General features: G+C 47.3%; 2 protein-coding genes across 2 annotated transcripts in view; one reads left to right on the top strand and one right to left on the bottom strand.

Annotated features, from left to right (window-relative positions):
• Positions 1-16,517, top strand: part of LOC115170670 (SRC kinase signaling inhibitor 1-like) — a 60,193-nt gene extending 43,676 nt beyond the window's left edge. The window contains exons 13-21 of the mRNA XM_029726915.1: positions 824-1,142; positions 1,550-1,826; positions 2,017-2,165; positions 2,264-2,413; positions 3,058-3,186; positions 3,868-3,939; positions 4,068-5,180; positions 6,874-7,005; positions 12,648-16,517. Coding sequence (XP_029582775.1) covers positions 824-1,142; positions 1,550-1,826; positions 2,017-2,165; positions 2,264-2,413; positions 3,058-3,186; positions 3,868-3,939; positions 4,068-5,180; positions 6,874-7,005; positions 12,648-13,202 — 2,896 coding nt within the window. The 3' untranslated portion in view covers positions 13,203-16,517. The remainder of the gene's footprint in view (positions 1-823; positions 1,143-1,549; positions 1,827-2,016; positions 2,166-2,263; positions 2,414-3,057; positions 3,187-3,867; positions 3,940-4,067; positions 5,181-6,873; positions 7,006-12,647) is intronic.
• A 1,649-nt stretch (positions 16,518-18,166) lies between these two features.
• The window catches only part of fmnl1a (formin-like 1a), a 20,751-nt gene continuing 11,133 nt past the window's right edge, over positions 18,167-27,784 (bottom strand). Inside the window, exons 8-26 of the mRNA XM_029727671.1 lie at positions 27,672-27,748; positions 27,476-27,569; positions 26,888-26,962; positions 26,670-26,780; positions 26,398-26,547; positions 26,145-26,246; positions 25,496-26,027; positions 24,462-24,586; positions 24,057-24,259; positions 23,616-23,850; positions 23,449-23,517; positions 23,257-23,337; positions 22,885-23,014; positions 22,597-22,760; positions 22,367-22,468; positions 21,513-21,617; positions 21,207-21,303; positions 20,684-20,952; positions 18,167-19,218 (exon numbers count right to left, since the gene is read on the bottom strand). Of these exons, the coding sequence (XP_029583531.1) occupies positions 20,888-20,952; positions 21,207-21,303; positions 21,513-21,617; positions 22,367-22,468; positions 22,597-22,760; positions 22,885-23,014; positions 23,257-23,337; positions 23,449-23,517; positions 23,616-23,850; positions 24,057-24,259; positions 24,462-24,586; positions 25,496-26,027; positions 26,145-26,246; positions 26,398-26,547; positions 26,670-26,780; positions 26,888-26,962; positions 27,476-27,569; positions 27,672-27,748 (2,517 nt within the window). The 3' untranslated portion in view covers positions 18,167-19,218; positions 20,684-20,887. The remainder of the gene's footprint in view (positions 19,219-20,683; positions 20,953-21,206; positions 21,304-21,512; positions 21,618-22,366; positions 22,469-22,596; positions 22,761-22,884; positions 23,015-23,256; positions 23,338-23,448; positions 23,518-23,615; positions 23,851-24,056; positions 24,260-24,461; positions 24,587-25,495; positions 26,028-26,144; positions 26,247-26,397; positions 26,548-26,669; positions 26,781-26,887; positions 26,963-27,475; positions 27,570-27,671; positions 27,749-27,784) is intronic.

The following is a 27,784-nucleotide window of genomic DNA, read 5'->3' as shown; positions in this document are numbered from 1 at the left end:
CGCAGGTACGACCCAACACACTGACCGCCACGCGCAGGTACGACCCAACACACTGACCGCCAAGCGCAGGTACGACCCAACACACCGACCGCCATGCGCAGGTACGACCCAACACACTGACCGCCAAGCGCAGGTACGACCCAACACACCGACCGCCACGCGCAGGTACGACCCAACACACCGACCGCCTTGCGCAGGTACGACCCAACACACCGACCGCCATGCGCAGGTACGACCCAACACACTGACCGCCATGCGCAGGTACGACCCAACACACTGACCACTATGCGCAGGTACGACCCAACACACTGAACGCCACGCGCAGGTACGACCCAACACACTGACCGCCACGCGCAGGTACGACCCAACACACTGACCGCCACGCGCAGGTACGACCCAACACACTGACCGCCACGCGCAGGTACGACCCAACACACTGACCGCCACGCGCAGGTACGACCCAACACACTGACCGCCACGCGCAGGTACGACCCAACACACTGACCGCCACGCGCAGGTACGACCCAACACACTGACCGCCACGGGCAGGTACGACCCAACACACTGACCGCCATGCGCAGGTACGACCCAACACCGACCACCTTGCGCAGGTACGACCCAACACACTGACCAGGTAGGCTACAGCCCACCACACACTGACCATCAGTGAAACATCGACACTGATCCAACATCCCAGGTACATGAACGATGTGTAACTCAGAGCCTGCGTTGTCTAGCCACAGCCCACCAGCACTGAACACATAATGGCTGATATACAGACGTCACTGGCATCGCCTGACATTGGCTGTGTTTGTGTTGTCAGGGAAGTAAACGAGGGCGTCTGGAAGAAGCAGGAGGACTTCCCTAAGCACAGCAGTGAGGACTTCCGTAAGAGTTCTGACTTTGACATGCCCACCAGCCCTCCTCTCAACCTCAGTGACCTGAGGGGCGGCAGTAGCCTGTCAAACTGGAGCCCCCACTCCAGCCACAGCCATAGTCACAGTCACGGTCATGGACACAATCACCCCTCCTCTGGCCCTCACAGGGACAATCATCCCCCTGTGCCTCACAAGGGCCGGGCCCTGGAAGAGCTGGCCAACCGCGCTGCCGCTGATAAGGCTGTGTCTGTGGAGATTCGACTGGTAAGGAACCCTTCTGTAACTCCATTCTACTGTTTAATCTGTAGTTGTCCTAGTGTAGCATTGGTATGATGATACAGTATGTATAGGTTTTGGAGGAGAGTATGCGTAGGCATGAGTGAGCCTACAAGTGTGGATGTCTGCACATGTGTGAGTGTCAGTGGAGGCTGCTGAGGGGAGGACGGCTCATAATAAGAGCTGGAATGGAGCGAATGGAATGGCATCAAACACATGGAGACACATGTTTGATGTATTTTATACCATTCCACTGATTCTGCTCCAGTCATTACCACAATCCCGTCCTCCCCAATTAAGGTGCCACCAACCTCCTGTTGTGAGTGTGTGTGTGTCTGCGTGTGTATACAATATCCCTCACTGTGCTATATCTCTCTATGGTTCCCCCTCCCCAGGCAGCAGAGCGGGATTGGGAGGAGAAGCGGGCCAGTCTGACCCAGTACAGTGCTCAAGACATCAACCGTCTGCTGGAGGAGACCCAGGCTGAGCTGATGAAGGCCATCCCAGACCTGGACTTTGCCGCCAAGCAGATCAACAAGCCCTCCTCCAACACACCCTCCCAGTCTCAGACCCCCCAGAGTGGGGGAGGGACCCCAGAGCACCGCCCTACCAAGCCCCAGCACGCCACACACAAGCTCTCGGGGAAGGAGCCTGGCTCCAGACGTGGTTCTGGTAAGGATACATCAGACCTCTCCTCACCCAACAGAGGTAACAGTAGAGCGTTGGGGGGTTTGATGTACTGATGGGCAGCAGTGTTTTGTCACATACTCAGCTCATGAATGTGTCAGTGTCGGCTGTGGTGCCAGTATGAATGTACTGTGTCCTCTAACGGGTTCCCATGGTACTGCCCTGCCTGCCACAGATGCAGAGCAGCTGACAGTGACTCGCTATCGTACAGAGAAGCCCTCGAAGTCGCCCCCTCCCCCGCCACCTCGACGCAGCTTCCCATCATCCCCGGCTGGCCTGATCACCCGCAGCGGAGAGACCCTTATCCCCGGCAAGAGCATGAAGGTGACAGAGCATGAGGCATGGATGTATATTCACACACACACACACACACACACACCTCCTGCCTAGTTTCTGATCTCCACTATGTATGTGTGTAAAAGTCGGAGGTGGAGGAGGCAGAAGCCCAGAAGCCCTATGTGAAGCTGCGACGGACGGTGTCTGAAAACCCGCGTCCTGCGTCCACCCCTCCCACCATCGCCTCTGGAGACAAGGAAGAGGGAAAGGAGGACAAGATCGCTGCTGAACTGGAGGTACTGGTATAACAGCTTCAGAAATAGTGGATTAATAGTGTTTGCAGAGTTTATATAGTAGAAGTAGAAGTGGTCCCTGAAGGATTTTAGGTAAGGGTGGACGGAATGGGAAATGTTACTGAAAAACGACACTTCCTCTGCTTCCCTAATTTTGCCTAGAGCTTGTAGCTACACACACAATCACACACACACATACACACAAACTCACGACCGTTGTAGGCCTCATTAGCTGGCTACTTGGTGTGTTAGAGAGGATGGTCAGGTCAAAGCAGCAGGTGCCATATGTCCTCCACACCCCAGGCCTCCTCACTGAGACAGAGAGTCCATTCACTGTGGGCCCAGATTACTGCTGATCCCACAGCTTAGTCACACACACACAGTGTGTCACCCAGAGCTCACAGGCCAACCCAGCCTGGCCACGTGGACCCAAATGAAGCGTTGAGTTGTGTGTTTGTCTTTCTGATGCCCTGCTGGCCACTTAGTGAAACAATAAATTGGACATATATTTTATTTTTTTTACTATAATTTTTGATAGACCCGTTATAATAATTGATCTTGATATTATGGATAACTTATCCTAATTTAACCATTATTTACATTATTTCAACTCTCCCCTCCCCTCCCTCCTAATTTCCCCTGGCCAGCTGTTTCAGAGAGCCCCCCTCAGGCTCAGCCACCCCCCTCCCCTGTCCCTGCCCAGTGCCCCCCGCAGCAGGACCAGCGTGCCCCCCTCCAGCCTTGACCTATGGCCCCCAGGGGCCCCGGGCACCAAGGTAACGCCCTCCCTGACCTCGCGAGGGCTTGTGTGGACTGCTACTTCCTGAGACTGCCCTCACCTTCCTCCTCGCCCTCCTTCCTCCTCGAACTAACACTTCCACCACTCTACCCCCTCCCTCAAATACACACTCCCATGTTCCATCCCTGATCTCTACACCCCTCCCAGAGTGCACAGTCCCATCCTCACCTTTTATCTCTACCTGCAGAGTGCTCTCCACAGGGTCTCCTGTCAAACACAGCAGCTGGTCACCAGCACACAGACTGTACACTGACCCTATTCTGCTTGGTGCTGTAGGGAAAGTAAAGGAGTTTGTACTATTGTTTTAAATGCAGCCCTTTGGTCCAGCACTCCCCTTGTTCTACACTACCAGAACACACCCCTAAACACACTGTCTCCAGACGACACACACACCCTATACCAACACACACTCACTCCCTGATGGAGTGATCACTCTTCCTTACACACAAACACTCCTGTGACTAGTCACTCTCTGTGTTGGTTGCAGTGCTCTGAAGTGCATGAATGTGTGTGTGTGTGTTAGAGTGTGCAAGTGTGTGTGTGAGTGTGTGAGTGAGTGAGTGTGTGTGTGTGCGTGTGCATGTGTGTGTGCGTGTGTGTGTGTGTGTGTGTGTGTGTGTGTGTGAACAGTTGTGAAACTCTACACTGTGTCTACCAGCTGTCTAGAGCATCGTTGGACTGCTCTGGCCTACAGTGGAAGCAGGGCAGCATACTGGCATCACAATCACAGGTTAGTGCCCTAATGAGAAGTATTCTATAACCAGTCAATTACCATTACACTGTTTAGAAAACAATCCTATTTTATCTTATTGAATATATATTGGAATATTACTTCTATTCACCCATTATGTTTAACAGGCACAGAGCATGGCCCTTCCTGGTCCGTCCTCTCCTGTCCCCCGGATTGTGCTGACAGAGTGCATGTCAGTTTCACTCTCTCCCTCTGAAGGCTTTGTCAGAGACTTGACACAGGACCATCAGATGTCCCCAACAGTGGACCAGTCCCAGAGCCAGACTGCTCCTCCCCAGACAGTCCCCCAGATCCAGGAGGTCTCTACGGGGAAGGATCCCGTCAGCCAGCCCCAGAGGAAGCCCTCTCGGCGGGGGGAGCTGAGAATCCTGGAGTCCTTTGAGAAGGAGGAAGAGAGGGAGGAGAGAGAAGAGCTGTCCTTGGCACTGACTGAGCTGGAGGTGATGGTGATGTCACCCTCGGAGACCCAGAAGCTCAGCAGGACCTGGGGAGAGGCTCTACAGACACTCACCATCCCACCTCAGCCTTCAGAGGGAAGCACTGAAGCACTGTGTGGGGCTCCACTACTGGTACTCTTCAGGGAGACTGTGACGGTCAGAGAGGCCTACAGGAAGCTGCAGTTACTGCTGGGCAGGGAGGAGGACACAGGGTCATCCAAGGTGGTCCCCAAGCCCAGAGCAGGATCTTCTCACAGCAGCCTGAGCAGCAGCCTCACTACCCTGGGTTCCAGGATAACGCTCTCCCCTGAGCAGCAGGACTCTTTGAGAGAGGCTCTGAGGAGAGGGGTGGAGACAGGGGCCAGGAACCTGACACTCCATCACAGCACTGGAACAAAGAGCATTCTAGCCACCCATCCGGAGCCCAGTCAGGACTCTGCAGAAGCAGCAGTGAAACCCAAAGGGTCTGCAGGTTGTGAGGAGAGCCAGGCCAGGGAAGAACAGGGACTGAACCCCTGGAAGCAAGGAGAGGACATTAGGAGCAGCACCTACAGCAGGCTGGACAGCCTGGATGAAACCATCCGCGAGCTGGAGAACACCCTGCTGGAGCTCAGTGGCCACCCCACCACAGTGCATCTCTCCCCACGCACACTCCCCACTGACACTGCCTTGTCAGACGGTCCAGACCCAGCCCAGACGCCTGGCACCAGCACCTCAGAGACCAAGAAGCCCCCAGTCCCACCCAAGCCCAAACCCTCCTACACTACTGCCACGATGACCAAGGTCTATAACATGCACCCCTGCATAGACTCTGCTCTTTAGAGGGCATGCACTCACTTCTCTCTATCCTCTTCTGTCTTTTTGGCTTTAAGTGTTGGGGTTGCTGTTTCTGCTGAAGCTGAAGCTTCATCTTGTCTTCCTCCTATTGACTTCAGAGGGAATCTGACTGCACATAACATACCAACCTCACATGGAGTTATACCTCACACCTCCGTTGAACCTCTCAACCTGCCAACTCCCACATACAAGTAATCTGTTGTCTGCTCCCTGTGAAAACGGGTAGATTTTGGCAGTCCAAACAGAATGTTTTAAATCTTAAATCTTCAACTCCAAGGGGCCTGCAGCAGATGCTCTCCTTCTCTGTACTGTGATTAGTTGTGGGGCTACTGTCCCCTTGGAGACGGGTTGTTCATTGTCTTTTCATTGGTCTTCTGTTTCTACTCTGTAAACCAGGGCGAGTCCAGTCTCTGCTGCAATAAACTGTCATTTCTCTTTCTCTCCCCTTTTTATTTCCCCCCCCTCTTCACGTCTTTGTCTTGCCTTCTCTTTGTCCTCTGCTGCTTCTCTCGTCTCTATAATCAATTACCAGTTACCTGCATCCTCAACTATTATAGCTTTACCTTGAACTTTCTTTCGGCTTATCGACAAACGAAATGTTGAGACTTGTTTACAAATTGGTCTGAAACTGAATACAGACGCACACTGTTGTTTTCATTATCCCGTAGTAAATCATTAGCATAGGGCGGACCAGACCTCGGAGGGCTCATTGCATGCTGGGAGTCGGAGTTTGTCATTTCACCTTTAGGTCAACGCTCCTTGTAAAGCTCCCAAAATGAAATACATGGTTGAGTAATGCTGATCGGTAGAGAGTTAGAGACAGACAGGTGAAGAGGTAGAGTGTAGCATGGACCACCATGTTGTCTCAGTGTGTAGATAGACTGTCACTCAGTCCAACTGCAGTGGAGTGCCAAGCTACAGTGGGGCTGGCTGTCAGGGACCATTTCTCCTCTCGGCCGTTCAGCTGGAGAAACAGGTCCCGTGGGCTTGACGTGGGGTTGGTGTGGAGTTGCAGCGTTTTCACGCCTTGTTGCATCACCCTTAGTACTGTAACCACCACTGCCTTTAACTGGGTCTCATGAGGCCAATCAGATGCTTCATCCAGGTTCCCTACTCTACCCCTGAATGATTCATATTAGCATACCATACTGGGCGCTCCGTCTCCTGTAATCATATGCACTGCCTTTCCTCTTAGCCGATGTGCGTGTGTGGAGGAGGTTGGGGAGTAGATAGGATATGTGTTGGAGTGACTGAGTGCGTATTTGCTTTTTGCATATTAGAGGCAGAGAAAATGGTTGAGCCGACGACATCATATGATGGAGTCCCTGGTGCAGCCATGCTACGCAACACCACTTTGAATTTTTCATTTCCATATTCACCTGTTTGTCAGATCTTCTGCAGCCAGCGTGTAATGATATATTGAAAGTCAGTGGGGCGGATAGTAGGGAGTTATTTCAGCGAGGCTATAGTGAGCACCCTGATCTTAGGGCTTTCAGCAGCCGGTGGGCATTCTGGGTGAGAGCTTCTATTAAGTTGGTATATGTCTGATTAAAAAGAATGAAATGTAAATCTGTTCGTGCTCTGTGACACTAATACTCACATCTCTCCCCTCTTCTCCTCTCCTTGTCTCCTTCTCCAGGGAGGCAACAGCTCTTCAGCTGTGGGTAAAGTCCACTCCTCGGCTGCATCCAGACTGAAACACCTGCAGCAGAGCAGCACAGAGAAGACCAAAACTGGCAAGAGGGAAGACTTCCTCAAGGGCCAGCAGCAGGTACTGTATTCTAGTGAGACTGATCCTCTACTGCTCCTACCTAACTGACCCCACACCTCCACCTTCTGCACAAGGTAGCCTATTCCACTGTTGTATTAGTGTAGCTCCATATCTTGATGTGACTTCTTAATCCATAGACCGTCGATGGATTAGCCAGAGCCAATAGTACTACTAGGGTCCTGTTTGATAAAGGGTCTATAGATAGTCTATGGAATAGATAGTGTTGTGCACGAGGGCACCTGAAGGTTTTGAAGGATGTTGGGTTATAAGTTGGGAGATGCAAGGGGGGCCAGGGGAGACGGGGAAATGGAACTGTTCAGGCATGTCAGAACAAAGTCAAGCTGAGAGAGAACTTTCTTCTCTAGTATTGGCAGGAGTCATGTCAATGAAATAAGCTTTAATGTCAATGTTATTTGAAAAATACCAGAGCACTGAAGTGCACCTAAACCCCCTCTCCACGCTAAAAATACTTTGATTGGGAATTCAGAGAGGGAGCCATTCATGTGAATCAAGAGGGGAGAGAGAGAGAGAGAGAGAGAGAGAGAGAGAGAGAAGCCAATAAAGCAATTTGAATTGAATAGAGAGAGCGGCGGGGGGGAGATGTAGGGAGAGACAGAGAGAGATACATGTATATATATAATACATAGAGAGAGTGTGTTATGAGACTGGGCTGACTAGTAGCTATATAGGTAAGCATGGGAGGAATCTCTAATTCCCTTGTCTCCCAATGTAGGCTGAGGCTAATCAGTACCCAGTTGTGTCAGTGCAATCACTGATTATTCAATATGAAGAGCACAGTGCTTCCCCCCAGCGTGCTCCCGTCAGCTGTCTCTCGCTTTCTCTCTCTTCCTCCATTTTATTCACTCACTCCTTCCTTACTGCACAATCTTTTTCCTCCCTATTATTTCTTGTTCTCTCAATTTTGCTGTCTCTCTTTTCCCACCTCTATCTTTCTCTCTCTCCCCATGTGTCTCTTGTTTCCTCACTCTTCTTCCCTGTTTTTGGAAAGCTGTAGGGGTGGAGTGGCCTCCTTCTAGCCCACTGAGAGGAAAATGAATCCCATTATTTCAGTATGAGGACACAGGATCTCAGCGTGCTCCCTTTGTCCACAGACTGTGGCAAACAATTACACTGAAAATAGGCTGGGTGAAAACACTATCCCCTCGCCCAAAGGAAAGACACTCAAAACAATCTCTCAGAGTCGGCACCAAGCCATAAGTTAAGATAGCGCCAACAACAACAGTAACAAAGACATTTCTAAACCCATTTCAGAGCATTTTGAATCAACATATGACTTCAATCGCAGAAGTCAATCTCCCCACTACTCAATAACTGACAGCAGGCTGTTTGTATTGGCATAACATGCCATGGATGTCTGTCTTCTCTCACTGTCAGATGCCTACCTATACTATACTGCCCAGGGTACTGTGCCAGCCAGGTGCCCATCCACCCACCATATTAGTTGACCCATAGAGCTTTAAGGTGCCCCCCTAGTTTCCCCACTCCCACAGAGATGTAAGTTAGTAGCCCCACTCCCACAGAGATGATGTAAGATAGTTTCCCCACTCCCACAGAGATGTAAGTTAGTTTCCCCACTCCCATAGAGTTTTAAGTTAGTTTCCCCACTCCCACAGAGATGTAAGTTAGTTTCCCCACTCCCACAGAGATGTAAGTTAGTTTTCCCACTCCCATAGAGTTTTAAGTTAGTTGTCCCCCACCTCCCATCGAGTTGTAAGTCAGTTTCCCCACTCCCATAGAGTTTTAAGTTAGTTGTCCCCCACCTCCCATCGAGTTGTAAGTCAGTTTCCCCACTCCCATAGAGTTGTAAGTCAGTTTCCCCACTCCCATAGAGTTGTAAGTTAGTTGCCCCCCACCCATAGAGTTGTAAGTTAGTTGCCCCCCACCCATAGAGTTCTAGGTTAGTAGCCCCACTCCCATAGAGTTGTAAGTTAGTTTCCTCACTCCCATAGGGTTGTAAGTCAGTTTCCCCACTCCCATAGAGTTGTAAGTCAGTTTCCCCTCTCCCATAGAGTTGTAAGTTAGTTGCCCCCCACCCATAGAGTTCTAGGTTAGTAGCCCCACTCCCATAGAGTTGTAAGTTAGTTTCCCCACTCCCATAGAGTTGTAAGTTAGTTTCCCCACTCCCATAGAGTTGTAAGTCAGTTTCCCCACTCCCATAGAGTTGTAAGTTAGTTGCCCCCCACCCATAGAGTTGTAAGTTAGTTGCCCCCCACCCATAGAGTTCTAGGTTAGTAGCCCCACTCCCATAGAGTTGTAAGTTAGTTTCCTCACTCCCATAGGGTTGTAAGTTAGTTTCCCTACTCCCATAGAGTTGTAAGTCAGTTTCCCCACTCCCATAGAGTTGTAAGTCAGTTTCCCCACTCCCATAGAGTTGTAAGTCAGTTTCCCCACTCCCATAGAGTTGTACGTTAGTTTCCTCCCTCCCATAGAGTTGTAAGTCAGTTTCCCCACTCCCATAGAGTTGTAAGTTAGTTTCCTCCCTCCCATAGAGTTGTAAGTTAGTTTCCCCACACCCATAGAGTTATAAGTTAGTTTCCCCAATCCCATAGAGTTGTAAGTTAGTAGCCCCACTCCCATAGAGTTGTAAGTTAGTTTCCCCACTCCCATAGAGTTGTAAGTTAGTAGCCCCACTCCCATAGAGTTGTAAGTTAGTAGCCCCACTCCCATAGAGTTGTAAGTTAGTAGCACCACTCCCATAGAGTTGTAAGTTAGTAGCCCCACTCCCATAGAGTTGTAAGTTAGTTTCCCCACTCCCATAGAGTTGTAAGTTAGTAGCCTCACTCCCATAGAGTTGTAAGTTAGTTTCCCCACTCCCATAGAGCTGTAAGTTAGTAGCCCCACTCCCATAGAGTTGTAAGTTAGTTTCCCCACTCCCATAGAGCTGTAAGTTAGTAGCCCCACTCCCATAGAGTTGTAAGTTAGTTTCCCCACTCCCATAGAGTTGTAAGTTAGTAGCCCCACTCCCATAGAGTTGTAAGTTAGTAGCCCCACTCCCATAGAGTTGTAAGTTAGTTTCCCCACTCCCATAGAGTTGTAAGTTAGTAGCCCCACTCCCATAGAGTTGTAAGTTAGTTTCCCCACTCCCATAGAGTTGTAAGTTAGTAGCCCCACTCCCATAGAGTTGTAAGTTAGTTTCCCCACTCCCATAGAGTTGTAAGTTAGTAGCCCCACTCCCTACTGATGCTGTTGTTTTGACTCACACCCACCCAGACATGCCCACCATGGGTGTCCTTTCTACTGGAGCCACAGCTGAAGGTAAAGAGATCTCTTTTCCCCAGAGATGACCCCTGATCCCAAACTCTTACATTTACCCTCTCTCTCTCTGGTCATCACTCTTTCCTTTCACCTTCCTATCTTTTCTCTGTTTGTCTCTTTTCTGCTTATATCCTCAGTGGTGTTATGAATTGACGTTATCGGTGGTGCGAAAGCTTTCATATTTGTGTTATCTGTCTGTACTGTGTGTGTGTGTGTGTGTGTGTGTGTGTGTGTCTGTGTGTGTGTGTGTGGGTGGGTGACTGAACAGTGCATTGTGAGATGATACTCAGTGCCGTTGTGCCGGCGCTTGTTATTAGGCACTGCTACAGTACCAGGAGACGTCAGAGCCATCTAGGCATGAGAGGATTTTTTTAATCACTGAGCTGTTATCAGAACAGACAGTTCAAAGCCACTATTTCGGTTCGTTGGCCTTGGTGCAGATCAAGGAGGCCATGACAATGTGAATCCTTTTCATACCACAATCCTCGATTTCCATTTCCCATTTCGCTTCTTATTACTTCTGGCTGTGAAGCAGGCTAGTGGGGGGGGGGGGGGGGGGGGTTAATAAAGGCCAGTCCCGCGACACAGTCTTTTGGCAGGCAGCTCTGAGCTTCCGGAGATGAGAGGAGGCTATCTTACCGCACTAACAGAGCGGAATAAATGTTGCGGTAGCCAGGCTTGAGAGAGAGGAGAGAGAGAGGGTGTCCTCAGGCAGAAGGAACAGCCCCTCTCCCTGGGGGCAGACAGCAGCACCAGTTACTGGAGCACCAGCCAACAGAGTAGGTTAAAGCCTCACAGGCCACACAACACGCACCTGCTGTCCAACCAACCACACAGACCAAATCCCCTCTCTCTCCACACTAACACCCTCCAACCACTCAACATGCAGGGCAGAGTAGAAACCTCTCAGAAATAGTGAGTTGCCTTTATTCTGAACATTGTGGAAGAGAACTTTTGACATATTTATGTACAAGAGTTATTCAAGAGCAAATGATTTGCAATCCTGGATTTAATCAAAGTCACCTCTAAATAAGCGATGACCTTCGATATAAAACCTGGTATTGCTCTCTCCCAGTGTCTGTCTGACTGATGATACAGAGTTGGGACAGTTACATCAGACGCTTCCTTCAGGTTACACCTCTCATCCCCCAGCCACAAGCACAGATGTCTAGACAGGTGTCATCAGCCAGTGGCACTGATGTAGGACTGATCACAGAGTAGGGGACCCTCACACACTCGTGCTCTGGCATAGCTCTGTTAGCATCTTCTGCCCATGCCCTGGCACTGCCACTTTCCTCCAGCCTTCCTCTATGAGAGAGACTGAATGCTGGCAGACTGCATTTACAGAGAATACACCCCCTATACAGTATAATGTGTACAGCGTTGCCACAATGTCTCACTGCCAACACAGCGCCATCTACTGGTGTACTCCAGCATCACACAAAGGGGAATATGCGTGATGCTGTTCATTTAATGTGTTTTGCATTTTTAATGACTCGGACGTCCATTAAAAAAACAGTCAAAACAGTAACGGACAACAGCAGTGTAACCCCTGTACACTTCTGTTACATTTTCACTTCAGACTGTTGGTGTCATAATACAAAAAAAAAGATGTATTGTCTCATTGTGTATATTTGGCACTCTTGGCTAGCATCAACATTAGCTGATACTAACCTGAATTTCCTGTGTTTGTCCCTTGTTCTCATCTCACCCCTCCTCCCTCACCTCTCACCCCTCGTCCCTCACCCCACCCTGCCTGTGCCTCTCAACACCACCTGTTCCTGGGGCGCCACCACCACCTCACCCACCACCCTGTCACCTGTGTGATCCTCCCGGGCCATCCTGTACCACCCGGCCCGCCCCTCCACCTGCGCCTCTGTGACCTCTGACCCTGCACAGTGAGTGAGGGACCAGCCTGTGCCCCGTGCCTGTCCTCTCCAGACTCCTCCTCAGCACCAACCACCTGACTACAGAGCTGCATCTGACCCCCCCATCCCCTTCTACTCCTAGTCCACGCCCTTTAGCCCCCCTCCCCTCTGTTGGCTTAACATGGGTATTAGCAGTCTCTGACTCCTGTACCCTCTCATGTCCTACATTGACCCCACAATGCACAAGATATCTACCACCCTCCCCTTGGTGTGTCTGTGTGTGTGTTCTGTATGTCTGTGTGTGTGTTCTGTATGTTTGTGTGTGGGCATGTCTGTGTGAATGGAAGGGTGCTGTCGGGGACCACTACCAACTATATGACTGTACTCTCTTTTTTCATTTCTCTTTTTCCCCCTGAAACCTTTCCAATTTTCCCCAATTCTCCATGTTCCTCCTCCTGTTCCTCCTCTTCCTGGTCTGTCCCTGGGTCTGACCCATAGGCCCATGGGAACAGCAGCAGCAGTATTGAGCCCCTCCTGTCAGGCACCAAAGCTGCCAGTTTCTCCGGCCGCCTGTCCTCCTCCAGTTCGGCCTCAACTGTGTTCGCCCCGGGTCTGAGGAAGTATCCCCAGGAGGGGGCGCTGTCTTCCCTGACAGCCTCCTCCAGCCAGGCCAAAGCCCTGCTGGCCAGCCTGTCAGCCTCCAGCCTGAGCGCCGAGGCCCTGCTCCTCTCCTCCACCTTCCGCCAACACCGCCTCCTCCGCGAGCAGCAGCGCGCCTCCTCCCTGCCCCTGCCCAACGGCCGCTCCTCCAACTCCAACTCCACCACCACCTCAACCACCACCTCCTCTTCCTCCTCCTCCACCTCCCCCACCTCCACCACCTCCACCCCCTCCTCCTCGCCCTCCTCCCCGACCCCCCTGACCTCTCTCAACCTCTCCCCCATGGGGCTCAACCCCAGCAGCCGCAGCCTGCAGTACTCCGGCTCCAACAGCTACAAGGAGCGTGGCAGCAAGACCCTGCCCAAGCCTGTCTCCCCTAGCAACTCACAGTGAAGTACAAGAGGATGGATGAGAGGAGGAGGAGGAGGAGGAAGAGGAGGAGCTCAATCAAAGCACCGTCACATGCAAAAAATTAAGAGGAAAACAAATATACTAGCCCCACCCTTTACCCTAGCCCTCAATGCCAAGAGTCACATGCAGCAAAACATCAGTGGGGAGTTCCCCAGAGTTGACTTTCTGAGTGTCACTTTGCTGCCCTTGGTCTCAGTCCAGCAGCCAGAATCTTCACATATCTATAATTATACAGTACCAGAGTTGATGGTGGTTCCTCTCTGGCTCTCCCACTCAGTAGTACTGACAGTTGCCCAGACCCCCAGAGAGAGAGCTCAAAGATGGGCCTCGGCCTCCTCTCCCTCCCACTGCCTTGTCTGGTCTGGTTTGATCCGGCCTAGTCTAGTCTGGTCCGGTCTGATCTGGTCTGGGTGGACAGAAAAACAGTGCCAGTACTTTATGAACCCTCAGTTTATCATCGCACCATTTGCCAAATCTTACTGGATGGAACCTTAGTGGAGTAGATGTGATATCTAGACTGTGACTTATATTATACAGAGTAGAGTTGCAATATTCAACGAGTTCAGTACGGTAGTCGTGTGTGTTCAGAGCTATAGCAGTCTTATTTCATCACCTGGCACAATGTGAATCTGTAGAGAAAAACAAAGTTAAACCAAGGTGTTGGTTTCCATTCTGAGACAGTTTTCTGTTTCTTCGTTTCTTTATTTCAGACTTATTGCATCACCTGTGTAGAAGTCTAAACTGGTGCTATAGTTGTCCCTGTTTTGTAAAGAGTTTACATGAATGAAACGGCTCCCATTCAATGTGACTGTACATTCCACTGTTTATCTAATGCTACATCCCTGGAGTAGCTTAAGGCTTCTTCTCTCCGGCATCTGATTCCATTCTTACCCTCGTTCTCTATGGCCCCACTATTAGCACAGCAGTTTGGCAATGGAAGAAAAGGCCAGGGAGCTGCTTTTGTTGAAGTCCTCTGATTTGAGAGTCTGCGCACAATTATATTCACCACTATAGCACATTATAGGAACAGTAATGTGACATTACAGTAGATCAGTTATTTAACGACTGAGCTGGTACGTGAAGAAGGGAAGAAATAAAAACAAAAATATATTTAAACATTGAAATTGATCGTTAAAGAACGTCGAATGTGTAGACATGAATGTTGCACGACAATCAGGACGTATCCATAGTTGACGGGTTTTGCCTTGGACTGGCGTTCCCTGCTGCAGTGATTACACTCTGAACTCAACACACGCTCATGTGACCAGGCACAGGCATACAGCAGTAGATGCACGCAGTCTCCGACACGCCAGTGAGACGGAGATCCACCAAACTGTTTATGAAAAGCACAGTCTCCAGATGTTTTGAGTCAAAACGGTTGACTAGATTGCCCATTTCTTTATTTCATGACTGTAGAACAACTGATCATGAATGAACCCACACCGGTTTGATAATGCAGTCCTTTAGGTAATATTCGATTTGAATGGTTAAAAGGAACAGAATGTTCGAGAGAGAGAAACAAGGGCACAAATGAATTCTCTTCTGAAAGGGACCAGAGATGTGGACCAGCTGATTATTATTTAGCTGATTATTTACAAGACATGCGGCACAATGAGTTTCATTTTGGCCTGTGTGTATTCTCAGTATTTGCTCTAGATAAAACCCAGAATGAGTTTATCTGGACCTCCCCCGACACAGAAGCGGGCTTAGCCCACAGCTGTTGGTTGCGCAGTAGTAAGGTTGCCACTGGAAATGGCTGCTTTTGTTCTGTGATATATGTTGTGGAGAATCATTTGGTTCATGTACGAAGGCAGCTCCAGGGAATATGAGTGTTCTCCCCTTCAACCGGAGTGCTTACGCAGATCACTGGCTCCATTCCTCAAAGCTGACTTAGGAGCTTGGAAGTGTTATAAGGATAGAAACACACTTTCATCAAAGACGTGTCGGTGGTTTCTCTGCTGTTAATCTTACGCCAGCAAACACTCTGAAGCTCTCTTTCTCCTGTGATGCGTCACCAAGGCGACCTAGGGGGTTATGGCTGTGTAGTCCTAGTTCATTCTTCAATTGTTCGGTAGACAAGTGCGTGAAATCGATTCTTTGTGGCATTGAGATGAAAACAATTGCTTGTGAAAGAGGTCGGTGACAAGTGCAGACAGCTTGAGGTGGGGAGGTTGTGGGTTTCATGTTTGAAGGCTAGTGTAATAACAAAGTGCTTTAACTCTTATCTACTGGGTTCATGACGTGTTAAAGGGTTGGTAAGACAGGTTTATCTGGACGTCACTGTTTGACACCCTTTTGAATTTAAGAAGGCTATTATTTTTGCAACTTGCTATCTGTGCTGTCCTTTGGGGGAGATGTGTCTATGAATCAAACCCTTCTTGGAAGAGGTTCCCACTGGACCTGTATGTCTGACTGCCATGGTACTGTTATAATTGCACAAAATGATCGATGTTGCAATTTCCCCATGAGAGCACAGAGTGGACCTATCTGCATGAACCCTCTGGAACTTTGGTTTCATTGGAGACCCACCAAAGATACTGTTCTTGTAGGCTTATAGCAGTACAGCTCATGTGCACGTTTGTGTTTCTGCAGGCCGAGGAACCTTGGTATGATGGCCCAAATCAGATCAGTGGCTCTGACAACACATTGTTGTCAAGATCAGAACAAAGGGGTACACACACACACACACACACACACACACACACACACACACACACACACACACACACACACACACACACACACACACACACACACACACACACACACACACACACACACACACACACACACACACACACACACACACCAGTGTGTGTCAGAATGTGGCCGTGGCATTGCAATAAACACACCGTCTGTTCTGTCAGTGAGAAAACGGCAAGCTCACGGCACAGCAAGTTAGTTAAGCCTCACACTGGCTGCACTGTTGCAATGCAGGACTCAAGCCCTGGGTTTTATGAAGTGAAGCCAAATGAAAGAAATTCACTTACTAATTCAGCTCCACACTCAAATCCATAACTCCCAGCGCTGCTTTTACGTCTGGCAGGGTGATGAGGAGGAAGGGAGGGAGGTATTCACACTTCGCTGCTTTTACACAGGAAAGTCCAAGATGAGAACCCCAAGACTGCGGGACAATGCTTTTTTGAATCCCCATAGCACTGGTGTTATTGGACAGGAGATTTCAATATGGCTGAGTCTTGGAGGGGTTTATTGGTAGTGGGGATGAGGAGAGGAGGGTGGAGAGTGGAGACACTCGTAGTGAAAGCCCCTGGCAATCAGAGAGATAGTTCATGCAAACTTGAAATGAAAAGTAAAATAATTATACATATATAAATATATCTTCGTTAAGATGTTTGTGTATGATATTAATATAATTGTGAAGAAAGTGTGACACATAGGTCTGGATTAAATTATTATAATGTACAATTTAAATCATCCTCTTTTGGGGATTTATATGAGTAGGCATTTTGTACAGACTTTCCTTTTCAATTCTTCGAGAGAGATAATGTATTTCACATTAGCAAATTATTTATTCATAAGCAGAACATTTTTATATTGATTTGAAAATATTTATCTCTATAGAAGACAGGACAGGTATGTAATATACAGTGGAGCTCATTTTTAATTCTGGGATATTTTTATTAGCACTATTTTTAACAGTTGTGTGAGTTTCCTCTTTTCTTGGCCTGCTGGCCCGTTCTACTGGTATGTTTAGGGAGAGGTTGCCCCTGAGCTGGTCCAGTACAATGTCTGCTCCCAGGCCTCCACTAGCTAACACTCATTTTGAGGTAAGGGGAGTTGTTCCTAGACCTGTTCTTAGGGGCGTGCCTTTTCTTTGGAACTTCTGTTGGTTTACTTAGTCCTCTTTTAGTCTCTGTCCTAGTCTTTGTATTACATTACATAGCGCTCCCTATACCTGACTGATGTGTTCTTCACCCTTGGCTGATTCCAGTGATGTTAGAGAGAAGTCTGGTGGGAGTCAGCGAGAGAGAGAGAGAGAGAGACAGGTGGGGATGAGAGACAATACTTTGAAGTGGGCGTTTACCTGATGATGCAACATGACCTTGCTGCTCTGATTGGTTGTATTGATCTACTGTGAAAGGACTGTTCACAAGCAGTGACGGTTCTAGACCATTTCAATTGGGGGGGCCAAGCTGGGGCCAGTTGTACTGTTAGAGGGGCCAGTTACATTAGACGTTATTGTTGTCATATCGTTTTCTTCACTGCATTGTAGGCATTAGCAGGCAAAATACCATGTTCATAATGCAGATGCATGTGTTAGGATACTGTTGTGTTCCGCCTAAAGCCGTCCCTCTAGAAAATGTGTGGGTTAAATTAGCGTTCCGCGTTGCCACTGTCTAATAATGGATGTAAAAAAATAACGATAGCAAAATTAGTTATGTAAAGATTATTTCATACTCCATATTTAGGGGGGCCACAACGGGGTCCAAAATTGTTGTCACAGGGGCACTGCCCCCCCCCCCCCCCCCCCCCCCCCCAGAACCGCTAGTGTTCACAAGAGAGGGGTTGGCTGTTCCTCCTGAAGGCATCCCACTAAAATGAATAGCCCATACTAGAAACCCCTCTACTGGTGGTACGATAGGATGGTATTACATCATTATGGCCCAAAGATACTAACGGAGAAGGATCTCAGCATTGAATAAGTCATTTAGGTTTCAATGACAAACTAAGAGCACATAACACGGATAGATATGGAACATTCGCTTTTTCTTCATCAACATAATCATTGTCTATTGAGACATGTTTGGTTCTGTTTTTAATAAATGAAAGAGACATATGTGTATTATTTGACCTGCTTTCTGTGGTGTGTACAGTACTGTATGAGTTTCTGACATGAATGTGTGGATGTCCCAAAATCTTGGCATCAAGAAGAAAACAAAATGATATGTAAATAGACTGAGTAATTCCTAGAAAGTTCAACAAAATATGTCCAAAATAATGTTTAATTCATTAAAAGATGATGGATACAAAGGTATATTATAAAACAATGCATGAAATATTGTCAAGCAATCGCACGGTGCAGTTGAAAAGTGTTGTCTACATGTTTTCTTAAAAAACAGAGCGAGATAGAAAAAGAGGTGTACCCCTTTACAGGTTTACAACGGTAGAGAACCAGACCTTTTTACTTTGGATCTTTCTGTGACACAGGCATGTTCAGTCTTACTGTGATCAGTGATGCTACGGTGATGATGGCTAAGAGTGAGGAGTGTTCCCAACAATCCAGAACGATCCGGGACGCTTCAAAGTACCTTTATCCGGAAAACCCACACCAATTACGATCTCCCACTTGTAGAGTAGTGTGACATAATGAACAATACAAAAAAAATAGATCTATATAAATACCTACTGATACTGGACATTCTCATTTATCAGTGTGGATGCCATGATATTCTGTGAGAAATGTGTTTTTTTTTCTTCTTTCTGTGAGAAGACCGGCAGTTGAACCTGCTTCCTTTTGTACATACTTGCTGTGGTTGTGTGTCTAATAAAGTGCAGCTCTCTTGTACAGTCGGAGTCCGGGTTTCGCTTTATCGTAGACAGTAAGTTGATCTTCTTTCCCTTTTGGGATCAATAAAGTATCACGTCAGTAGGTGGAGGCTCTGCGACAGGTCCAGCGGCGGCCCTCAGATGGGTCATTGTAGTATTGTTAACTGGGTATGGAATGCTTTCTCCGCTCATCTTCCCTGGGGCTAGGAGGATGTTTCATGTACAGACATAACGTGAACTCTGATATGATTACAGGGCAGATAGACTTTCTAATGGCTTGGCAGGTGACGGATCCACTCTAGGGTAAGCAAGTACTTGAGTCATGAATTTGGAGTAATACAGTAATGTGAAACTTGTTTTTTAATTTAAAAAATGTACTCATTAAAAGATGAACGGAACCAAAAATTCTAAGCTATTTTAAAAAGCTAAATGGATAAAAATGCATAAATGTATTTCTAGGTTACACATTTGCTCATGACGTATAACTTAACCTGTTGAGGATCTTATCCCGATCTTATCCCGGTATTGGGATTCATTGTCATGTGACCATGGCGGGGAATTCAAAACTGCAAGAGTAATCATTTCAAAAAATCAAATAATCAACTATTTTCCTCCATTTGAAAGATATATCTCCTAAATCTAACCACGCTGTCCGATTTTCAGAGGCATTACGGAGAATGCATAAAGTTAGGTTATGTGAGGAGAGTACATTGACAATAGCTGCGTGTAATGTTTAGCCAATTCAAAGAAGGGCATCAACAGACAGAAAACTAGCTAGAATTATGCACTTACCTTTGACAATCTGCATCAGATGACACTCATAGGACATTATGTTATACAATACATGCATTTTTAGTTCCATCAAGTTCATATTTATATCCAAAAACAGCATTTACAGTCGCGGTGAAATTCAGAATTTTTTTCGGCTCGAATGCACCCAGTGAATCCAGCATTACAAATCACGGAATTACTATTCGAAAACATTGGTAAATTATAATATTGTCATTCAAAGAATAATATATTATCATCTCGTAATTGCTACCGAAGGGCCAGATCTCAAAATAACTTTACTGGGAAATCACATTTTGTATAAACTGGGTACTATGCTAACAACAATAAGCTATATGCTAAGCTAAGCTAAGCTATACCGTTAGCATTAGCATCATCTAATATCGATAATAACATTCTAAATATCCCCTTACCTTTGATTATCTCCATCAGAAGGCGCTGCCAGAGATCCCAGGTCCAGAACAAATGTGGTTTCTTTTGACAAAGTTCATAATTTATGTCCAAATAGTTAGCGTTCAGTAGGCTCCCACAAAATGAGGTGGGCAGTGTAAAGTCACGTCGAAAAACTAAAGAAAACCTAGTAAATAATCTATTTACGTTTGTTTAAACATGTCAAACGTTGTTTAGCACTAATCTTTTGTTCCATTTTTAACGTGAAACATCAGTAAACATCAGTAATATTTTCACACAACCTATCAAGTGTCTAGAATAAACGATAATGACAAAGGCACTCTTCTCAGATTCATGCGCAGGCGCAAAAAATGAAGTGATGACGTGTCAACTTGTAAGCTTTCTAATTCGGTGTGTATTTATCACAGATGCTTCAAACAACTTTCTAAAGATCGTTGACATCTAGTGGAAGCAGTAGGAGTTGCGAACTGAATCCTTTCTCACTGTGGTATCTTTAAAACAATGACACTAAATAGTACAGTCACAAAATTCTCTTTTTTTTTAATCTATTTTTCACAGGTTTTTGCCTGCAATATGAGTTTTGTTATACTTACAGACACCATTCAAACTGTTTTAGAAAATTCAGAGTGTTTTCTATCCGAATGTGTTAATAATATGCATATCCTAGCTTCTGAGTTGGTGTAGGAGGCAGTTAAAAATGGGCACATATTTCTTTCAAAATTCTCAATACTGCCCCCGTGGCCCGTAGAGGTTAAACTCTGTTCTATTTACAGAGTCAATTCATACTATAGTTTAAATGTGTATTGATAGGTTAAAGGCCATATAATCTTCAGTACTAATGTAGGTGTATTGTGTATGTACAGTACAGGTATGTATTTGTGTTCTGTGTATGCATACACTTTGACATTGAGTGTGTACAGTAATCTCAGTGGAGTTGTGGGTCTTGGAGCTGGAGTTGTTCAGGTGTCTTGACGCTGTGCTGGTCTCCGTCCATCTGTTGCTCTGAACGGTGAGTTCCTCAGGTCTGGGACAAAGCACATAGACACAACCACTGAAACTTAGCAAGGGATATCTATCTCCGATTGTACCGGGGAAAAGTGTGGTAACGCTTCATGATTTACATGATTTACATACATATAAAGCATTCATGTATTTTATAGTGCCTTATAATGTGTTATGGTATTGACTATAAGCGTTCTTAACTATGTTTTATAGATCATAAACTACAATATAAGACCATAATACATCATGTATTCTAGCCATAGTGGTTCGTCATACCTGTGATGATGTCCTCCAGGGCCCCATCCTTCACCTGAGGCTTCACCTGCCTCTTCTTCAGCTCCGCTATCAGGTCCATCTTGGGCATCATGGGAGACTGGCAGGGGTCAAAGGGTAAAGCTGACACATTGGCATATGTAGTATGGACCACACTAGAATGACAAGTCACTGGTCTATCAGTCATAAGGGAAGCTACAAAACGATAGTACTCCAGCTCCACCTCCTTTTATAACTGACTGTATGGAATGTAGAGATTGTGGTGGATTGAGTTGGTATGGGGCATCGGTCTATCGTCTATTCTCCTACCTTGTGTCCTGCAGCCTCTTTCTTTCTGGGGGAGGGAGACTCTGCTTGGTTCTCACTGCTCTGGGCCTCCAGTCTCTTCTTCTGTTCATTATCCTTCTCTGCTTGCTGTGTGGGACACACACAAAAACAGGTAATTAGAGGTCCAACGCAGCCGTTTAATCTCAATATCAAATCATTTCTGAGCAACAATTAAGTACCTTGCTGTGATTGTTTTCAATTCAAATGGTAAAATAAACAAAAATAGATTCTTAGCTAAATGCTATTTCTCAAGCAAGAATTGTGCTAGGACTGTCTAGACATGGTCTGAGAGAGGGCCCTAACTGGAGGAGCCTATTACATTTACATTTTACATTTTAGTCATTTAGCAGACGCTCTTATCCAGAGAGACTTACAGTAGTGAATGCATACATTTCATACATTTTTTTTCTTGTGCTGGCCCCCCGTGGGAATCGAACCCACAACCCTGGTGTTGCAAACACCATGCTCTACCAACTGAGCTACAGGGAAGGCTAATAGGAGGAATGTGTAACCTGAAAACTAGCTGTTATTGGCAGAGAGGAGGGCAAACTTTCTTTGTTATTGGTCTATTAACTCACCAGGTGGTCCAAAAAACCCACCCCACCCAGCCAAACAGCTCTTACACCAAAAGTGCATTATCATAATTTTCACAATTTCACAGTATTATTCAAACCTCATAGTGTGGAAAATATATATAAAACAGGGAAATCCCGTTTCTGACTGCACTGCCCCTTTAACAAACATGCATATAAATACAAAATGCACCCATGATAGACACAAGTTAAACATAATGAGCTATTTCCTTGTCCTTTCCCATTATGGGGGCACCACCTCACCTTATAGGCCTTCATGAAGCGGACAAACAGAGGGAAAAACATGGAGGGTTGTGTGGTCTTGGGGTTTTCTCCAAAATACTCCACCACCAAGCCATACGCCTCCTAGTGGAGGAGGTGAGAGAGGAAGAGGAGGAGAGATGACGCTCACACTAAAACATGTATTGAACATCTTCTGTGGAATTATGCGTGTTGGATGTGTCTATTAAGTTCAAATGTTATGGAATTCCAACCTGAGCGGTTTTGCTGTCTTTGAGTAACGAGTCCAGTAATTCACTGTTTGTCTTGACAAAGTCCTTCAGCACTGTGTTGTCTTCCTGCACCAGGAACTCCTTCTTGGTCACTTCCATTCCCCTCTCCAGGGAGCGGATATCCTGAAGAATACTGTCCAGAGACACTGAAACACACAAACACAGGAGAGAAACAGTGGGTCAGTTATTCTCACTATGAAGTGCTGCATTTTTTTCAAGCTGTGTGTACATGTGTGTGTGCGCGTGCAACCGTTGATTGCGTTCCCGCACCTAGGCCAGCCTTGTCCACAAAGTGCAGTTCAGTGTGAAAGTTGTTGAGTTCAGGGTATTTCTCCTGGACGATGCTGGAGATGAAGTGTAGCAGGGTCTGGGAGCGGTCTGTAGACTTGGTGTCCAGCAGCTGACAGGACAGAGACAAAGAGAGGGACAGATGGAGTCCTCTCCCAAAGATGGACTGGCCTGCCTATCAAGATACCATAGCGCCCTCAACAGTCCAAAACCTTGCTTTAGCTAATAGCGACTTATTTATCATTATAGAGTTGAAGCCATACTATTTCAGCCAGTTAATCTCTACCTTAGTGATGGTTCTATTCGTGTTAAACAAGGGAAACAATTTTGCCTCAAGAGCAGAGGGGTACTCACCAGGTCCAGACTCTGCAGGCGGAACCCATAGGCTGCACCCCTCTTACTGCTGTTCATGTAGTTCCCAAAGGCTAGGATGATCTGGAGAGGAGGAGCCAGATACAGAATGTGTTACATAGACAGTGCAGGCCTGTTTAAAGAGGCTCTCGGATTGGAGGTTAGCAGTGACGGACAGGGATGCCCTCCACTCACCTCTAACATCTTCTTCAGCTTGGCCGAGGACTTAATGGACATGGACGCTGTGATTATGGAGTTCAGTTGCTGTAGATGAGATTATGAATGACTATAGTATCAGATTCTGAAGAAAGTCATTGTTGTACAGATACAATTTCATTGTCTGTCCTGAGCAACTGACTCACCGGCTGCAGACGTTTGACGCTCTCGGGGAAGTTGCCCATGAAGGTGAGGGTGCTGATTCGCTGGGCCAGACGGGGGATCTTCCCAAAGCGCATCATGAAGCGGTCCTCCTCTGCCAGATCATCCAGCGGACGGCCCTCCTTCTCATAGTTCTGGAGGAGCTTCAGCTCGTAGTCTGACGGGACAAACCTCTCCAGCAGCTCCAGGAAGTCCAGCCCCAACGCCTGCTGGTCATACCTGGAGAGAAGGAGGGAAAGGAGGAGGGAGGGAGAGAAGTAAGATAGTAAGGAAGGGACAAAAGAAGAGTGTTAGGGGAAGGTGGGATGAGGAGAAAGAGAATGAAGGGATTAAAGAGAACAAAAAAGGCATAAAGAAATTAAATGAGTGAGAGAAATATGTTTACTAAGGAAAGGAAAAGAATAGGAGAAGATATAGTTCCATACGTCTCTATAGCTGTGCAGATGTCTGTGGGGCTCCTGCCTCCCTTGCGTAGCGTGATGGCCAGGTTCTTGGCCTTGTTGCCCTCGATCAGGTTGACCTTGCTGGGGGCCTTCTGGGCCACCTTGACCTTAAGAGTGGACAGAGCTGCTGGAGGACCCTGGGCCTTGGTCTTAAACTGCTCTTCAAACGCATCCATGTTCAGCTCCTGACACAACACACATAGAGATGGTTAGAGAGGGAGGGTAAGGAGGGGAGAGAGAGAAAGAGGGAGAGAGAGGAGGGGGTAAGGAGGAAGAGTGGAGGAGGGGAAAGAGTGGAAAAAGGGGGTCAGAGGGAAAGTGAGAGAAGGGAGAATGGAAGAGTAGAGTTCAGTCAGCACTAGTATCTGTGTGGAGGTTTGATCTTACCCCTAAGATCTGCTCGTCGTCCAGCTCGTGGAAGACTGTGCCAGTCACCTGGTTGGGCTTCAGTGCCTGCCAGTTGAGCAAAGGCATCCGGAACTTAGTCTGGATGGGTTTCCTGCCTTTACCTCCTGAGACAAAGAGAGAGAGAAAGAGGGAGAGTAGGAGAGAGAATCGATCACAGTTGTCAATCGCCAGTGCACTCATTTCACCCTTCAGCAAATTGGACGTATACAAATTCATGAGATTGACTGACAATCTGATTAGCATAGAGCTCTCTCCTATTTGACCTCTCACACCCTAATCTCTTTAATCTCTCCTCTATACTCATGATCTCCCCTCTCAATTTTCTAATCTCTGCTGTAGACTGCTACTGGAGCGGAATAGGTGGAATGGTATCAAATACATCAAGCACATGGTTTCCACATGTTTGATGCCATTCCATTCGCTCCGTTCCAGACATGATTATGAGCCGTCCTCCCCTCGGCAGCCTCCACTGACATACACATGTAACTGCCAGAATAATGGAAACACTTAAGATACAAAGTATATTGAAAGCAGGTGCTTCCACACAGGTGTGGTTCCTGAGAGAATTAAGCAATGAATTTCCTATTATGCTTATGGTCATGTATAAAAATGCTGGGCAGGCCTTTATTTTGGCTACCATGGCTATGCCCCCATATGATGACAATGCCCCTATCTACAGGGCACGAATGGTCACTGAATGGTTTGATGAACAATGTAAATCACATGCCATGGCTTTTCAGTCCCCAGATCTCAACCCAATTAGACACTTATGGGAGATTCTGAAGTGGCTCCTAAGACAGCATTTTCTACCACATCAACAAAACACAAAATTATGGAATTTCTTGTTGAAGAATGGTGTCGCATCCTTCCAATAGAGTTCCAGACACTTGTAGAATCTATGCCAAAGTGCATTGAAGCTGTTCTGGACCTATTAAGACAATTGACGTTGATGTTTCCTTTATTTTGGCAGATACCTGTATATCTCTAATGAAAGCAGTTAAGAGTCACCTTACCGGCTTGGCTGTCTCCAGAAGGTGGGCCTCCTGGTGGGGGCGGAGGTCCAGCGCCGGGTGGAGGAGGAGGTGGGGGCGGACCTCCCCCGGGAGGAGGGGGAGGAGGAGGGGGAGGTGGGCCACCGGAGCCAGGTGGGGGAGGAGGTGGAGGGGGTGGGGGAGCAGGTCCACCAGGCCCAGGAGGTGGAGGGGGAGGAGGAGGGGGGACAGAAGAGATGGCTGAGGAGGGAGTGGCATCAGGGACATCTAGGCCAGGGGCAGTGGGACCAGTGGAGCTGAGCAGGGGCTCAGAGGCTGGGGCGGGGGCGTACTCGATGATGGTGACAGGCACCACCTGGAGGTCTAGGGCCCCAGAGGGAGTGCGTCCCAGGCGGATCAGCCCTTGGTCCTGCAGCTCCTGCACCTTGAGTTCTAGCTCAGAGGAGGGCTGGCTTAGACGCTCTCTGTCCCGCTCCCTCTCCTGGCTCATCTCCCTCTCCCTCTCTCTCTGCTGCAGAGAACTGACCTGGGAACAGGAGTCCCGCAGGCTCTCCTGTCAGTCGCACACACACAAAGGCAAGGAAAAGTTATTATCACACAACCACACACATACCTTTCTGTCTGATACACTATATTGTAAACAGTCCACAGTTCATTGTACAGTGCAGACCTTGAGCAGCTCTGCCTCCTTGGTGGCTTGGAGGAGCTGTTTCTCCAGTTCAGCCATCCTCTCTGCAGACTGGCTCTCAATCTCCTCTAGCCTGGCACTCAGCTACAAAAATACAACACGACATGACACAACACGACAGCATGCCAACACAACATTCGGAGGTCACAGACAGAGTCATAGAGTAATTGCTGGCATTTTTTAGATGTGTGATTTGAATGAATGAGACTGTGTGTGTACAGTATGTATCACTGACCTGTGAGTTATGCTCCTGCAGTTCGTCCACATGCTCCAGCACCTCGCCCCTGTTCTCTGCGTCCTCCAGCAGAGCCCCCACATCAAACACGTTGTCCAGGTAGGCCTGAATCTGAACCTGCAGCTTCTCACTCTCTGTCAGCTTCAGAGACTGACACACACACATCATCATCGTTATCCTGACGGTTTCATTTCAGTTTTAAGGAGTTGGTTTTGTGGTTGTGACGGTTCCATTTTCAACAATGAGATGAGAAGGATAAATGGAGAGTTTACCTCTAAGTACTGGTCCAGTCCGTGGTGAGTGAACTCATATTGCAGGTGCACACGGAAGTTCATATTCTCCACCGAATGTACCACAATGTTAATGAACTGCATGCAGGCCACCTGAAGAGAGGGATCATCGGATTTGATCTTTAACCTTTCAGAACTACATTGTGAGTAAATGCAAACACATCAGCCAGCAGATTGAAAGCCGTTTTGTGTCCACGCACCATGAAGTCAATGTTGCTGTCATCGTTGCTAAAGTACTCCATCAGTTTCTCAAAGCGGTTCTTCTCTCCGCTCACCTGAGTGAAAGGACATGGGAAAGACGTTCTTTGTTTCAGTAACACAGTCATGTACTTCAACAGATGTCCACACGAGTGTGTATGTTTTACCTCTTGGTACAGTGTGTGGTTGTATTCATAGAAAGCTGATCAAATTGGTTCACTTCTGCTTTAAACATTTCTAACATTAAATCTATTATTAGTCGTGATGGTCACCAATATGGAAAGTCTATATCGATATCAGTTGAATATTTTCAGACCACATAACAGTTGTATAAAGGGGCCCTTCAGTATGGTGAGGACTGGTTACGCACTCACAGCATGATGTCTTCGTGTGAGTGTGTGTTTTAGAGTTCTAAGTGTGCTTGGTGTGACTGAGACAGGGTGTGTCGTGTATCAGTAATGAGATTACTTAGAAGAGAAAAATCTTGGTCCCGAGAACACACAAATGAGTAGGCTAAGGTGAGATGACACAGTACACATTGGTAAAGTAAAGTCTGCTATAGTGTGGTTAAGATTGGTAAATCCCTTCACCTCCTTGAGGTTGTCGAAGGCGGCGAGAATGATGTCATGACCGCCCCTCACAAGACACACAGCAGCCAACAGCTCCAACACCAGGGCTTTGGTTCTGTAGAGACCAGGAATATAATACCACATCACACACACACACACATCACACACACATGCACAAGCATGCAAACACACACATCACACACACAGGTGTTCATACCTGGGGCTCTTGTTGTTGAGGCTGAGAGTGATCTCGTTGACGCAGCGTGGGTGAGTCATAACTTGGTTGAAGCCCGACTGAAAAAGTGATAATTAGCGTTGGACTTTCACAAT

This window comes from Salmo trutta, chromosome 32, assembly GCF_901001165.1.
Source record: "Salmo trutta chromosome 32, fSalTru1.1, whole genome shotgun sequence".
Taxonomy (NCBI): domain Eukaryota; kingdom Metazoa; phylum Chordata; class Actinopteri; order Salmoniformes; family Salmonidae; genus Salmo; species Salmo trutta.
The sequence above is the reverse complement of the archived record's forward strand: the minus strand, read 5'-3'. Positions and strand labels throughout refer to the sequence as shown.